Source organism: Odontesthes bonariensis, chromosome 21, assembly GCF_027942865.1.
Source record: "Odontesthes bonariensis isolate fOdoBon6 chromosome 21, fOdoBon6.hap1, whole genome shotgun sequence".
In the NCBI taxonomy this organism is placed as follows: Eukaryota; Metazoa; Chordata; class Actinopteri; order Atheriniformes; family Atherinopsidae; genus Odontesthes; species Odontesthes bonariensis.
The window spans coordinates 32,472,328-32,486,828 of NC_134526.1; the positions used below are offsets into that span (position 1 = coordinate 32,472,328).

General features: G+C 44.3%; 1 protein-coding gene across 1 annotated transcript; it reads left to right on the top strand.

The window, feature by feature from the left end:
• The first annotated feature begins 69 nt into the window (after positions 1–69).
• Positions 70–12,696, top strand: scpep1 (serine carboxypeptidase 1). The gene is made up of 13 exons (XM_075454264.1): positions 70–207; positions 396–538; positions 1,340–1,429; positions 7,233–7,388; positions 7,874–7,948; positions 8,206–8,278; positions 9,982–10,019; positions 10,124–10,252; positions 10,355–10,439; positions 10,562–10,675; positions 10,810–10,947; positions 11,088–11,251; positions 12,474–12,696. The coding sequence occupies exons 1-13, from the start codon at positions 147–149 to the stop codon at positions 12,534–12,536; spliced, it is 1,329 nt and encodes a 442-aa protein (XP_075310379.1). The 5' UTR covers positions 70–146; the 3' UTR covers positions 12,537–12,696.
• Positions 12,697–14,501: the final 1,805 nt, after the last annotated feature.

The following is a 14,501-nucleotide window of genomic DNA, read 5'->3' on the forward strand; positions in this document are numbered from 1 at the left end:
TCGATTTATTTCCAGATGTGTGAAAATAACATATTAACCCACAGGTCAGCTGACCCACGTGTCAGCTGACCCGGGGTGTGGTCATGTGACTGCTTGCTGCAGATATCTGCGGGTTTTGGAGCAGAGCAGAGCGGGTCGTTGCAACGATGGGTCGGCTTCAGGTGGTCTTCGGTGTGTGCTTCCTGCTCGGTGTTACCGCCCGGAAAGGTCAGCTTTCTGTCGTTCCAAACTTTACTTTCAGTCTGTTTTCTGAACGGGCTGCAAAACGAAAGTGACGTTTTACTGCTGCTGCTGCTGCTAATATCTGTCATGTAACATTTTAACCTGCTGAGTTCACACCGCAACACTGTGCGTGGACCCCCGGTTAAAGCTGAGCCGGTCTGCATTGTGTGCAGGGGTCTCCTCTCCGCTGGCCGGAGGAAAGGAAGCATGGGACTACGTGGAAGTGAGGGACGGAGCCCACATGTTCTGGTGGCTGTACTACGCGGACAGCCCGTCTGCTCGGTATCAGGATCTGCCCCTGGTCCTGTGGCTCCAGGTAGGACAGATCAAAGTCTCTCCTTCTGTGCTTCTGCATGTGTGTTTGCCTTTGTTCAAGTATATCAGGTCTTTTTCAAAAATCAAGTCTGATCCATGAGGGCCAGGTGCTCTTTGTGCTGTGAACCGGGACCCCCTGCACGTGATCAGTCACCTCAGTGGAAACTGGCAGCACTCTGTCAGCCAGTCCTTCCTTAAGTTTGAGGATAATCAGTCACACTTTAAAAGTGGAAGTGGTTTGGTTAGCAGGGGCATTTTCTCTCTGCCTGTTTGGTCAATACATTGATCGGTACTCAAGGCAAATGCATAGATTCTAACCAGTATATCACTCAAGAATTCCTACCATTTTTTTCTCTCTTTTTCAAACTTTGACCAAAGTACGGGTCATGTGACTAAATGAGTGATACCAATGCTGACTCAACCTGGAGATGCAGAAGAGGAACTCCGGTTTGCTGATTTTCAGTTAAACGGAGGCCCAGGAGGCAGCAGGGGAAGTAGAAGGCCTATGCACAGAATAAGGCACTGTACGAGTGTGTGGTTAAACACTTTGTATAACCTGGATAAGGTTTTAAAGCTCATGCATCCACCCTAATGATGGATTAGTCATCAGCTTTTTGGGAATGTTTTTCAGAATATCGAAAAACTCTCAAAAGTTGTAACTAATGCCAAAGAAACCCATCCATCTTCTGTACATGTGATTCCAGAATAAAGCTCCTCACATTCATGCTGTACGTGGCTTCTGCTGCATTAAATCTTCCTTCTGCTCCTCCCCGAACATGATGACGTGTTGCTGTATTTTTAGGGTGGACCAGGAGGATCAGGAAGTGGCTTTGGCAACTTTGAGGAAATCGGACCTTTGGGCAGAGATCTAAAGCCCAGAAAGACGAGCTGGGTAAGATGGTTGTATTCAACTTGTTTTCAGCTATATGCAAAAAAATAGATAAATGATTAGAATAAAAGAGCTGATGACTTTGCTGAAAACAAGTTAAATGTGTGTATATAAACACCCACACATATCCATAAATGTAAAAATAAGAAATTAAATATTTCTAATAGAAAAACAAATGTGTTTTTTGATGCGGTCATGAACAGTGGAATGTGGATGGTGAGTGGAAGTTAAACGGAGTGTGTTCACCTCTCACACAGTTTAGTGTTCTGGCAGGTGTCAGCAATGATTCCCCAAACTGTTCTGAGTCCGTTAGAAGGAGCTCCGCTGCCTCTGCACTGAGTCGTGGAGAGGATGGGATGATTGTTCGTGACTGTGAGCCCTTTGTTCAGCGACCTCCTGTTCCTCACTGACTCAAACCTCTCCACTTTATGACCTACTTATTGCTGGGATAACAGCCAACAGTCCTGCTTGTGATGGTGGAAGATGATGTATGAAGTCTGTGAGGTCTTTGATGTCTTCTCCATGTGGTTCACAGAGCAGACTGTTGTTTCTAAGCGTCCTGCAGCGCCTCCTGAGTTCAGGCTCATTTCTATTCCCATTACTTACAGAAATAGGTACATCCGTTTCAAAGATTGTCATGCCTGCTTTACGTTGGCATGGTTGTTCGGCAGTATATTCACCAGATGGCGGCGCAGAGTTCACTTCCGAGTTTCAGACGATAACAAACATGGTGACGGTGGAGGAGATCATGATAATGTGCCTGCTCAGACTGAGACTTAAAGAGAAGCAGCCCAGCAGACAGCGGTGGCATAGATGGCAGCATGTGGGCCCAGTTCTGACCTTTCTGTTTTTGTCTTCTTCTTGTTTGGTCCTTTCCCTGGTCGCACGTGAGCTAAGCTGCGCAACACTGCCCCAACGATTTCTGCTGGTAGCCTACTGCTCTGTTTACTCCATCTGCAAGGTCTCTGAAAGTGAACTGAAAGCAGTGGAGCAGACAGAAGGCTCCGTGACGTTGGGAAGAAATGAGCCATTACTGTCTGTGTGTAAACAGGCTGCCTCTGAACCGCAGGGACACACTGAGGGGACAACACCATCAGGTGGTGTCCGAGTGGGGGCATGGCAGGGGCACTGTATCCGTCTGTATGCGTGTCTGTATATGCGTGTGTATGCATCTGTATGCGTCTATATGCGTATCTGTATGCATCTATGCGCGTCTGTATGCGTCTGTATGCATCTATGCGCATCTGTATGCGTCTGTATGCATCTATGCGCATCTGTATGTGTCTGTATGCGTCTATGCGCGTCTGTATGCGTGTCTGTATGCATCTATGCGCATCTGTATGCATCTATGCGCATCTATGTGCATCTGTATGCGTCTATGCGCGTCTGTATGCGTGTCTGTATGCATCTGTATGCATCTGTATGCATCTATGTGCATCTGTATGCATCTATGTGCATCTGTATGCATCTATGTGCATCTGTATGCGTCTATGCGCATCTGTATGCGTGTCTGAATGCATCTGTATGCATCTATGCGCATCTGTATGCGTGTCTGTATGCATCTATGCGTGTCTGTATGCATCTATGCGCATCTGTATGCGTGTCTGTATGCATCTATGCGCATCTGTATGCGTGTCTGTATGCGTCTGTATGCATCTATGCGCGTCTGTATGCATCTATGCGCGTCTGTATGCATCTATGCGCGTCTGTATGCATCTATGCGCATCTGTATGCATCTATGCGCATCTATATGTGCGTCTGTATGCGTCTATGCGCATCTGTATGCGTCTATGCGCATCGGTATGCGCATCTGTATGCATCTATGCACGTCTGTATGCATCTATGCGCATCTGTATGCGTGTCTGTATGCATCTATGCGCATCTGTATGCGTGTCTGTATGCATCTATGCGCGTCTGTATGCATCTATGCGCGTCTGTATGCATCTATGCGCGTCTGTATGCATCTATGCGCATCTGTATGCATCTATGCGTGTCTGTATGCGCATCTGTATGCGTCTATGCGCATCTGTATGCGTCTATGCGCATCTGTATGCGTCTATGCGCATCTGTATGCGTCTATGCGCATCTGTATGCGTCTATGCGCATCGGTATGCGCATCTGTATGCGTCTGTATGCATCTATGCGCGTCTGTATGCGTGTCTGTATGCATCTGTATGCATCTGTATGCATCTATGTGCATCTGTATGCATCTATGTGCATCTGTATGCGTCTATGCGCATCTGTATGCGTGTCTGAATGCATCTGTATGCATCTATGCGCATCTGTATGCGTGTCTGTATGCATCTATGCGTGTCTGTATGCATCTATGCGCATCTGTATGCGTGTCTGTATGCATCTATGCGCATCTGTATGCGTGTCTGTATGCGTCTGTATGCATCTATGCGCGTCTGTATGCATCTATGCGCGTCTGTATGCATCTATGCGCGTCTGTATGCATCTATGCGCATCTGTATGCGTGTCTGTATGCATCTATGCGCATCTGTATGCGTGTCTGTATGCGTCTGTATGCATCTATGCGCGTCTGTATGCATCTATGCGCGTCTGTATGCATCTATGCGCGTCTGTATGCATCTATGCGCGTCTGTATGCATCTATGCGCATCTGTATGCATCTATGCGTGTCTGTATGCGCATCTGTATGCGTCTATGCGCATCTGTATGCGTCTATGCGCATCTGTATGCGTCTATGCGCATCTGTATGCGTCTGTATGCATCTGTATGCGTCTGTATGCATCTATGCGCGTCTGTATGCGTGTCTGTATGCATCTGTATGCATCTGTATGCATCTATGTGCATCTGTATGCATCTATGTGCATCTGTATGCGTCTATGCGCATCTGTATGCGTGTCTGAATGCATCTGTATGCATCTATGCGCATCTGTATGCGTGTCTGTATGCATCTATGCGTGTCTGTATGCATCTATGCGCATCTGTATGCGTGTCTGTATGCATCTATGCGCATCTGTATGCGTGTCTGTATGCGTCTGTATGCATCTATGCGCGTCTGTATGCATCTATGCGCGTCTGTATGCATCTATGCGCGTCTGTATGCATCTATGCGCATCTGTATGCATCTATGCGCATCTATATGTGCGTCTGTATGCGTCTATGCGCATCTGTATGCGTCTATGCGCATCTGTATGCGTCTATGCGCATCGGTATGCGTCTATGCGCATCGGTATGCGCATCTGTATGCATCTATGCACGTCTGTATGCATCTATGCGCATCTGTATGCGTGTCTGTATGCATCTATGCGCATCTGTATGCGTGTCTGTATGCGTCTGTATGCATCTATGCGCGTCTGTATGCATCTATGCGCGTCTGTATGCATCTATGCGCGTCTGTATGCATCTATGCGCATCTGTATGCATCTATGCGTGTCTGTATGCGCATCTGTATGCGTCTATGCGCATCTGTATGCGTCTATGCGCATCTGTATGCGTCTATGCGCATCGGTATGCGCATCTGTATGCATCTATGCACGTCTGTATGCATCTATGCGCGTCTGTATGCGTCTGTATGCATCTGTATGCGTCTGTATGCATCTATGCGCGTCTGTATGCATCTATGCGCATCTGTATGCGTCTGTATGCATCTATATGCATCTGTATGCGTCTGTATGCATCTATATGCATCTGTATGCGTCTGTATGCATCTATGCGCATCTGTATGCGTCTGTATTCATCTGTATGTGTCTGTATATGCGTCTATATGCGTGTGTGTATGCATCTGTATGCGTCTATGTGCATCTGTATGCGTCTATGCGCATCTGTATGCATCTATGCGCGTCTGTATGCGTCTATGTGCATCTGTATGCGTCTATGCGCATCTGTATGCGTCTATGCGCATCTGTATGCGTCTGTATGCGTGTCTGTATTCATCTGTATGCGTCTGTATGCGCATCTGTATGTGTCTATGCGCATCTGTATGCGTCTATGCGCATCTGTATGCGTCTGTATTCATCTGTATGCGTGTCTGTATTCAATTCATTTTTATTTATATAGCGCCAAATACAACAAATGTCATCTCAAGGCACTTAGATAGTAAGTCCAATTCAAGCCAATTGGAATTCAATTAATTAATAATAATCATAATTCATAAAATAATCCAATTCGTTCATATAGAGCCAATTCAAAAACAATTTCCTAGCTAAGAAAACCAACAGATTGCACTGAAAACTTTTTGTTTTTCGGTCCAATCTCCCGGCCTGAGCGTGCCTGAGGCGACTGTGGAGAGAAACGACTCCCTTTTAACAGGAAGAAACCTCTGGCAGAACCAGACTCAGGAAGGGTGGCCATCCGCCTCGACCAGCTGGGGTTTGAGAAGACAGAAAGGGGGGGAGGGGGCCGCGGCGGCGGCGGCACTGTAACACCATTCAAAGGATATCTGTTGGAACAGGGAAACACGAGTTAATGACCACAATAATATCACACATACATAAAGAGAGTAAAGTGAGGAAAGGTGTGACAGATGAGGCCCCCCAGCAGTCTAGGCCTATAGCAGCTTAACTATGGGATGTTTCAGGATTACCTGAGCCATCCCTATTCAAGGTAAACACAAGAAACTTGTGCTAACGAAAAAATAAATAATAAAATAAAGGACCAGACTCGGTGAGTAATTCCCTATACTCCCTATATAGATCTGCTCCTCACACCACAACAACCATCTTTTTACAGCCACAAGCTACCTCAGCCTCTCACCAACTGCACACCAGTCACAGCGGGGTGGGGATGCAAACCCTGGTTTGGGTAGGGGAAGAAATAAAAGAGGTAAGATAAGCGGGAATGGGATTCAAACCCTGGTTCGGGTAGGGGGTAATGAAAGTATAGAGGGTGCCATCTGTATGTGTCTATGCGCATCTGTATGCGTCTATGCGCATCTGTATGCGTCTATGCGCATCTGTATGCGTCTATGCGCGTCTGTATTCATCTGTATGCGTCTGTATTCATCTGTATGCGTCTGTATGCGCGTCTGTATGCTCATCTGTATGCGTCTGTATTCGTCTGTATGCATCTATGCGCATCTGTATGCGTCTGTATTCATCTGTATGCGTCTGTATGCATTTGCAAACAAAGGGGGCCAGAGTCCTGTTTTTCCTTGTGGAGCAGTCAACAAACTGGTGGGAAGTGGGCAGTATGTAGTCCAGACTACAACGGTTAAAGTCACCGCTTACTGCCACAAAAGCCTCCGGGTGCTGCCCTGTATCCTGGCAACACCAGCATGTATAGTCTCCGCTGACGGGGGCGTGTAAACGCTGATCAGCAGGACGGAGGAGAATTTGTGTGGTGAATGATATACACGGATCCGGATGGTCAACAGTTCACTAACTAACATAGTAATCCCACCAGCCTTCTTTTTACCACTGCTGCTAACGCCCCTGACAGTCCTGAAGCTGGAGGAAGGAATGGAGACGCAATGCTCCAGGATTCCTGCGCGCAGCCACCACTCCGTCAAACACAGCATGCTGCTCGTTCTGCACCCCTCCTGGGGTAACAATCGGCTCATCTGATTTATTGCCCAATGACCTTGTGTTCCTCATGATAATGGAGGGGACCAGGGGCTGGAATCTCCTCCTCTTCGTCCGCAGCTTCACTCGAGCAAGGCACCCCTGTCGTTTCCTCCTGAGCTCTGCTGGAATATCAGGCCTTGATGAAAAATATCAAGATAAAATAGTGTAGCGTTAAGATGAAAATGAGGTACTCTATCAATGGGTGTTCAAAAATGAAAGCAGACTGCACCATGAGGCTCACTGCTTAAATCTGTGTGTGTGTGATCTTCTTGGCAGGTCCAGGCAGCCAGTGTGTTATTTGTGGACAATCCTGTGGGCACCGGCTTCAGCTACTCACAGAGGTCAGATGGCTTTGCCACCAACGTTGCCACGGTGGCCTCGGACATGCTGGTGCTGCTTAAACACTTCTTCACAGAGAGGGCTGAGTTCCAGGTATGCCAAACCACCTCGCAGCTGCTCACAGTGAATTTTAGAAGCATTCTTAAAGCTGTTTGCAGAATATAAAGCAGATGTAGGAACAGAGAAAGTTTCTAAATTGGTTGGCTGTGTTTTAGTGACCCATGTCATGGAAAGAAACGCATCAGAATCTGGGTCAACCTTTGGATGAAAGAAACATCAGAATCATGCAAAAGGGAATTTCACTGGATTAATTTTTTTTACCTATAACAACACGCTGCATTTGATATACCAAAGAAGGGTCTCCTTCTGTTGGGTGAACATAAAGAAATCCGTGATTGGTGATGCTATTACGAGTTTCCCTGGTGCTTTTGAGTTGTACAAAACTCTAAGATGGCTTTAACTCAACATCTTAAAGGGCTAGGAACACATTTCTGTCCTGATGGTTGCTCAGGGAATAACTATCTGCCTAACATATTTAAAATCTTTCTACAGTTTGAACTGTTGCTTTAACTTTCCAGACCATTCCCTTCTACATCTTCTCTGAGTCGTATGGAGGGAAGATGGCAGCTGCTATTTCTTTGGAGCTTACCAAGGTGAGTATGCTGTTTTTTGAGTGTCAGTGCAGTAAAGTCCCAGTGCAGGAGAATTACCGTCTTCTCGACAGAGGAAGCAAACAAACATTACCTAAAGAATTGAATTGTTTCATCTGCACAAAGCAGCCGTTTATTGCTCTAAAAATATGAATGAAGTTCCACTCAACTTAAAGCCAGTAAGTAAGAAAAGTTCCTGGCAGCTGGTTGGGAGGTGCTGTGGCTCCAGTGCGTTTCATCGGTCTCTCGTCTATCTGTAGGCAATAGCCCAAGGGTCGGTGAGATGCAGCTTTGCTGGCGTGGCTCTTGGGGACTCATGGATTTCCCCCCTAGGTCAGTTCCATCTGTTTTTTAAGTCTGTACCTTTGTTCTTGATATGTATGGCAACCAGCCTGACCGGAAGGCTGCACATTTAGATTTTGGACCATAGTCACTTTTCTTTATAAATCATTCTGTTTACTCTATTTTACTCAATGCAAAGGCTTTCAGGTGCAGATTTTACAACACTTACCAAGAATCAGAAAATAGTTTTTATTTTTTTTAAAAGTTACACTGAACCTTAATAAAGCAGTTGATCTGACAGGGAATTAGCAGAAATTCTGCTTTTGCAATTCTTTGAAATGGAAAGTAATCACTAGGAAATCATGTGACTGGACTGGAGTCCCACTCCTAGTTTAAAGCTGCCGTCGGCAACTTTTTTTTTTTTTTTGTCATATTAGCTTGAACTGTCATGGGATTCTGGAAGTAGAATATTAAATAGGCTGTTTAGGAAAAATAACGAATTCTGTAGCTCCCTCTGAAGCCTGTAATCATGCTTGCAAAAACCGAGCGCTGCCGGCTGTTTTTAACCAATCAAGTTAGGGTGGAGGAATCCTACCTGTCAATCACAGCTTGTGCACACGCTGCTGAGCGTGAGTCTGCCCCAGCTTGTGTGCGCTCACACTGGTGTGAACTCACGTGCACAACCTCGTCCACAGAGGGGGAGGGGTTTGGGGGGCGGTTTGGAGCTTGGTAGAGGTTGGGGGAGGGACCTGAAAGTTGTATCAGTTCGAATTTTCCGACTTTAGACTCGGAATTTTGAAAACCTGCCGACGGCAGCTTTAAAGCATAGCTTCAACGTTATAGCTTCAACTGATGTTATATGATGCTTCCAGGAAGTTTAGGTGGTACCCTGTGGACTGAACAGGAGGATTCATTCTGATGTATTCATTTCCAAGAAAGAGTTGTTTGTTGTTGGTCTGTGATTGGCTGAATTTCCCTGGGTGTAAACAATAACTCTTTGATCATTCAGCCACATCAATCAATCCATATTTATTTGTAAAGCACTTTTCATACAGAAACTAAATGCAAATACATATGGCTCATGTACATCCTGTGAAGTTCCAAACAAGACTTCAGAGTTTTCTTTGCTGATAAAATGATTCGATTGTGAAATGGATTTCTTAAAGATTAGAAGCTTTGTTCCGTGTCTGAAATATTAGGCCATTTTAGCATGGAAATAATTTGACATCACTTAAATGGAACTAATCACTGAATTTGAGCTTTTTTTTTTTAGGTTTATACCACTCTTAAATCCTAAAGTAGTTTGTAACTGACCATTGCTGATTTATTTGATAGTTTTTTTTTCCTCTGAAGGAATTCAATTTCCATATTTATTTGATGTACTCTGAAAATGTATTAGAAATGATATATTTCACACAATATTGAATATTGTGTGTCACTTATCAGTGGGTGGCTGACAACATTTGGTCAGTCAAACCAATTAAAGCAGCTGGAACTCTTAAAGACCTGGTGGAAAGCTGGTGGCCAGCTGGTGGAGCCCGTGAGGCTGAGCTCTCACCACATCAGGGTCGGCTTTATTTCACACCCCGTGTCATTTACCGCACTTTCCTGTCAACACACCGCTGCGTCCATCATGAAGCCAACTATAGAAAATACCACACTGAGTGTTTGGTGAATTATGGCAGTGTTTATCTTTCATTTTTGGATGACAAACGGTTTCGGTTCTCACCGTCAGACTTGTACTTTACTCGCAGACTCTGTCATGACGTGGGGACCATACCTCTACACCACTGTAAGTAGTGCACGGAAGGGAATGTCTCCAGTTTCTTTATGTCTGAAGCCAAGCTTTGGTGTTGAGCTTTGGTGTTGAGCTTCCGTTTGACTTGACGTGTGCAGTCTCTGCTGGATGACTACGGCCTGGCTGATGTCAGCAGTGCAGCAGAAGCCGTGAAGCAGGCCGTGGAGCAGCAGCAGTTCCTTAAAGCCACCGAGCTGTGGTCTGTGGCTGAGACTGTGGTGGAGCAGGTTGGTACCACCCTGGAGGATTCAGTTCAGTCATAAGGTTCATGCTTTCAAACACAAGACGCTCTTTCTAGTGTATATTAGTAATCAAGTGTTTTCTGCCAGAACACCAATGGAGTCAACTTCTACAACATACTCACCCAGGAGCCAGATGACAAACTCCCTTTCTCTGGAGGAGAGGACTTCATCTGTAAGCCAATATGCCAAATGATCACATCCACACAAATCTGGCTCTGGTGACATGAAATGAATCCTTTCCCTTCTTAAACCTAAACACTAAAATCTGTGGTTAACTGGTGTGTTCTCCGTCAGCTCTGCAGGCGAGCCGCCACCTCCGCCCTCTCCACAGGCAGTCGCTGAGTGAGCTGATGAATGGACCAATCAGGAAAAAGCTGGCCATTATTCCCCAGAATGTCACCTGGGGAGGTACCTTATCTTGCACCTGGACTGTTCTCCTACATTAGCTAAATTCTGCATTTCCATGCCTTTATAAAAACTCCTTTCATGTTTTTACCCATTTCTTTTTTTGGTCCCCTCTCTTGTCCATTCTAATGGTTCAGGTCAGGCAGAGGAAGTGTTCAGCAACATGGCAGGAGACTTTATGAAGCCAGTGGTGGACATAGTGGACCAGTTGTTGACTGCTGGAGTCAATGTCACCGTTTATAATGGACAGCTGGATCTCATAGTGGACACTATGGGTGAGAGTTTCTGCACTCGTGATTTATTAACACAGAGGGTTGAACACAAGGCCTGTTGCCTAGCATGTACCATCCAAGAACCAGTGCCATGACATGTCTTTGTGGAAAAGATCTCTGCTTCAACATGGTTCTCCTTACAGGTCAGGAGCTTTGGGTCAAACGGCTGGAGTGGGAAGGACTTCCTAGTTTCAACAAGCTGAGGTGGAGCCCCCTGGATGACCCGGCCTCCCCTGGCATTACTGGAGCTTTCTATAAGACTTACAAGAACTTTGCTTTCTTCTGGATCCTCAAAGCTGGTCACATGGTAACACATTAGCTGGGAAGATGCAGTGTTAAAGGGATAGTTCGCCTCTTTTGACATGAAGCTGTATGACATCCCATATTAGCAATATCATTTATGAACATCTTCTTACCCCCTGCTGCGTCCTGTGAGCAGAGTTCCAGCCTCGTTTTGGTGTTGATGAAAGTAGTCCGGCTAGTTGGCTGGGGCTAAAAAAATAAAGCGTTTTGCTTCTCAAAACAATATGCGTTCAACAGAGTAATACATTTGCATCACAAAATCGTTCTCCAGGAAAAGTCAGACCTCACAATCGCTTGGCCCTATTTTCTCTCCCTTCGTATCACTGCCTGCTGTGCAGACCGAGCAGCAAACACTGGTACAGGAGCAGCAGGCGGCAGCAGGCAGTGATACGAAGGGAGAGAAAATAGCACCAAGCAATGTGAGGTCTGACTTTTTCCTGGAGAACCATTTTGTGATGCAAATGTATTACTCTTTTGAACGCATTTTGTTTTGAGAAGCAAAACGCTTTATTTTTTAAACCCCAGCCAACTAGTCGGACTACCTTCGTCAACGCCAAAACGAGGCTGGAACTCTGCTCACAGGACGCAGCAGGGGGTAAGAACATGTTCAGAAATGATGTTGCTAATATGGGATGTCACACAGCTTCATGTCAAAAGAGGCTAACTGTCCCTTTAAGGACAGAACTCTTGGTGACACCAACCTTAATTTCTAAGGTCCAATCCCAGTTCCTCCACTTGGCCCTACCCCTCTGTTTCGCAGAAATAAGATGCTTGTTTTCATTTGGGGTCCAAGACTTTTGGTTATCTACCATACAAAATGCCCCCAATGCCAAAGCTCATGGATTAGATGACCACTACTCTTGGATCTCCAAAATTAGGTTGTCACCTTATCTCTGTGAAATGGAGGTGTTGGGCAAAGGGGAATAAGCATGAATAAGAAATGCTAGCAGGCATAAAAAAACTCAATATTGTGTGCTTTCATGGGATGCACTGTAGATTATCTCCTAATTGTACACAATAAAACATCTGGAGATTTATCTGAATGACAGAATACGTTGGTAAGAAACACAGATTATTTGCAAAGCTGTTGTAGCAGCAAGGATACAGCCTGATCAACTCTAGTTAATGCTGGTAGATCCTCAGGAGATGCCTCACAGTAGATATGTCAACATGGAGAATTGCAAAGTGTAATTTCAGCTTGTTACCTTTCATTGTGTCTGTCACAGATCCCCTCTGACCAGGGACCTATGGCCTTGCAGATGCTGAAGATGATCACCGAGCAGCACTGATTCACCTGCTCTGCTGCCAACTGGAATGGCTCTGACAATCACAATGATCTCATGACCTTTTTCTGCTCTGCTTAACCAAACTCAAATGATCAGTTGTATTTGATTAGTGCATTGGAACCACAGAACCAATAAAGATGTTTCTTTTTTGTAAGTGTCATAATGGCTTGTTCTGTGGGACAGAGAACAACATTTTCCACACGTTACTAGTATTGGTTTTTCTTTGTTACATTTTCAAACTTGACATTCTAAGTATGGCTTGACAACTAACAAATGAAGGAATAACCTGCACCCTTGACTCCAGCTCCTAAGGGATGCTGGCCTTACAGGCTTTTTTTGCAGGAAGGGTTTGGGTCCACCCAGGAGATGGCCACTTCAGATCAATATATTAAAACACTCCAATCCTGGTGGGAAGAGTGTGTCTTCCATCATTAATGCCAACATCCATATGAAATAAAAGATCACTGAATACTTGGAATATGAAAATAATGTGCATCAAATTCTATGGCCCAAGAGTCAAGTTTGTAAAAAATGAAGATGAGCAGTCATGGGGCAGTGTTCCTGCAGCAAAACTCTTATTATTCAGAGAATCTGACCAGTGTTCATTTGGAAGGTTTTTCTATCGTACGCTTTAATAGCAAAAGTCTCTACTCCAATTTTGTAGAAATCAAAGATTATTTAGAGTCATTAAAACATACATTTCAAGTTATAGCTGTAAGTGAAACATGGATACCAAAGGAAAAGGGAGCTAACTTTGTGTTAAAAGAACACGATTTTTTCAGTGTCCACAGGATTAATAAAATGGGTGGTGGAGTGGCATTGTATACACAGAAAGACTTCCAATGGAAGGTTATTGACACTACAGTTGTTGATAATGACATGGAAAGTTTAACAATTGAAATTCAGACAAAAAAAATGTAAGAATGTAGTCCTGAGTTGTATATACAGAGCGCCTGGCTCAGGCATGTAACAATTTCTAAAAACTACAACCGATATTTTTTTAGAAAAATATGTGATAAAAAACCTTATTTTGTTTGTGGAGACTTTAATATCGACTTGATGAAATGGCATGATCATAAACCGACAAATGATTTTTGTAATGCAATGTTTAGCTTTGGACTAAGGCCGCTCATAAATAAGCCTTCTAGGATAACCAAGGATAGTGCCACACTGATTGACAATATCTTTACCAACGTATATGGCCCAACAACAAGTGGTTTATTCTTTTTTTTTTATTTTTTATATTTTATTTATAAATTTTCAATATATAAAACAGGACAACAGGCATACTGTGACAAAAAAGGAAAGCACAATACTGAACAAGTGTTCATGAACAAACACATATTAGCACACATTGCTAAAAAAACGACAACAACGAAAATACAAACAAAACAAAATGAGAAAAAAAAACCTGCTCAGAAACAATACAATTACATACAGAACATACCTGGCATTATGTAGAAATCAAAAACATGAAGTTACGTTGACAGAGAGGGATGTGAGTGAAGCATAACTATCACTGTCATTTTTGACAGATATAGTAGGAAAGGTTGCCACATCTTATCAAAAGTTGCAGAGCTGAGAGAGACATTGTGTCGGATCCTTTCCGTATGCAGCAGACTGATGATTTATGAAAGCCAGGCCTTAAAGGAAGGCGCCTCATCCCTTTTCCACAGAGTTAGTATGTTCCTTTTTGCAATGACCGTAAAACTATACAATACATGCCGTATTGTATAGTTTTACGGTGCACATTGGTAGGCATAGAAAGGTGTTGAGAGCCACCTAAAATTGCAGTGAATGGATCAGGAGAAATTGTACACTTATATACCTCAGAAAAGCATTTGAAAATATCAGACCAAAACTGGTTTAATTTGGGACAAAACCAAAAGAGATGGCCCAGGGTTCCCTCAGCTAACCGGCATTTTGAGCAGATTAGGGATACAGAAGGGTAGAAAGAATGAAGTTTAG

What these genes read in the sequence shown, in the direction of transcription:
- scpep1 (XM_075454264.1), top strand. Translation starts at nt 147, where the DNA reads ATGGGTCGGCTTCAGGTGGTCTTCGGTGTGTGCTTCCTGCTCGGTGTT. An exon ending in AGCCCAGAAAGACGAGCTGG is followed by an intron (nt 1,430 to 7,232) that starts GTAAGATGGTTG and finishes TCTTCTTGGCAG; the next exon opens with GTCCAGGCAGCCAGTGTGTT. An exon ending in CTGAGACTGTGGTGGAGCAG is followed by an intron (nt 10,253 to 10,354) that starts GTTGGTACCACC and finishes GTTTTCTGCCAG; the next exon opens with AACACCAATGGAGTCAACTT.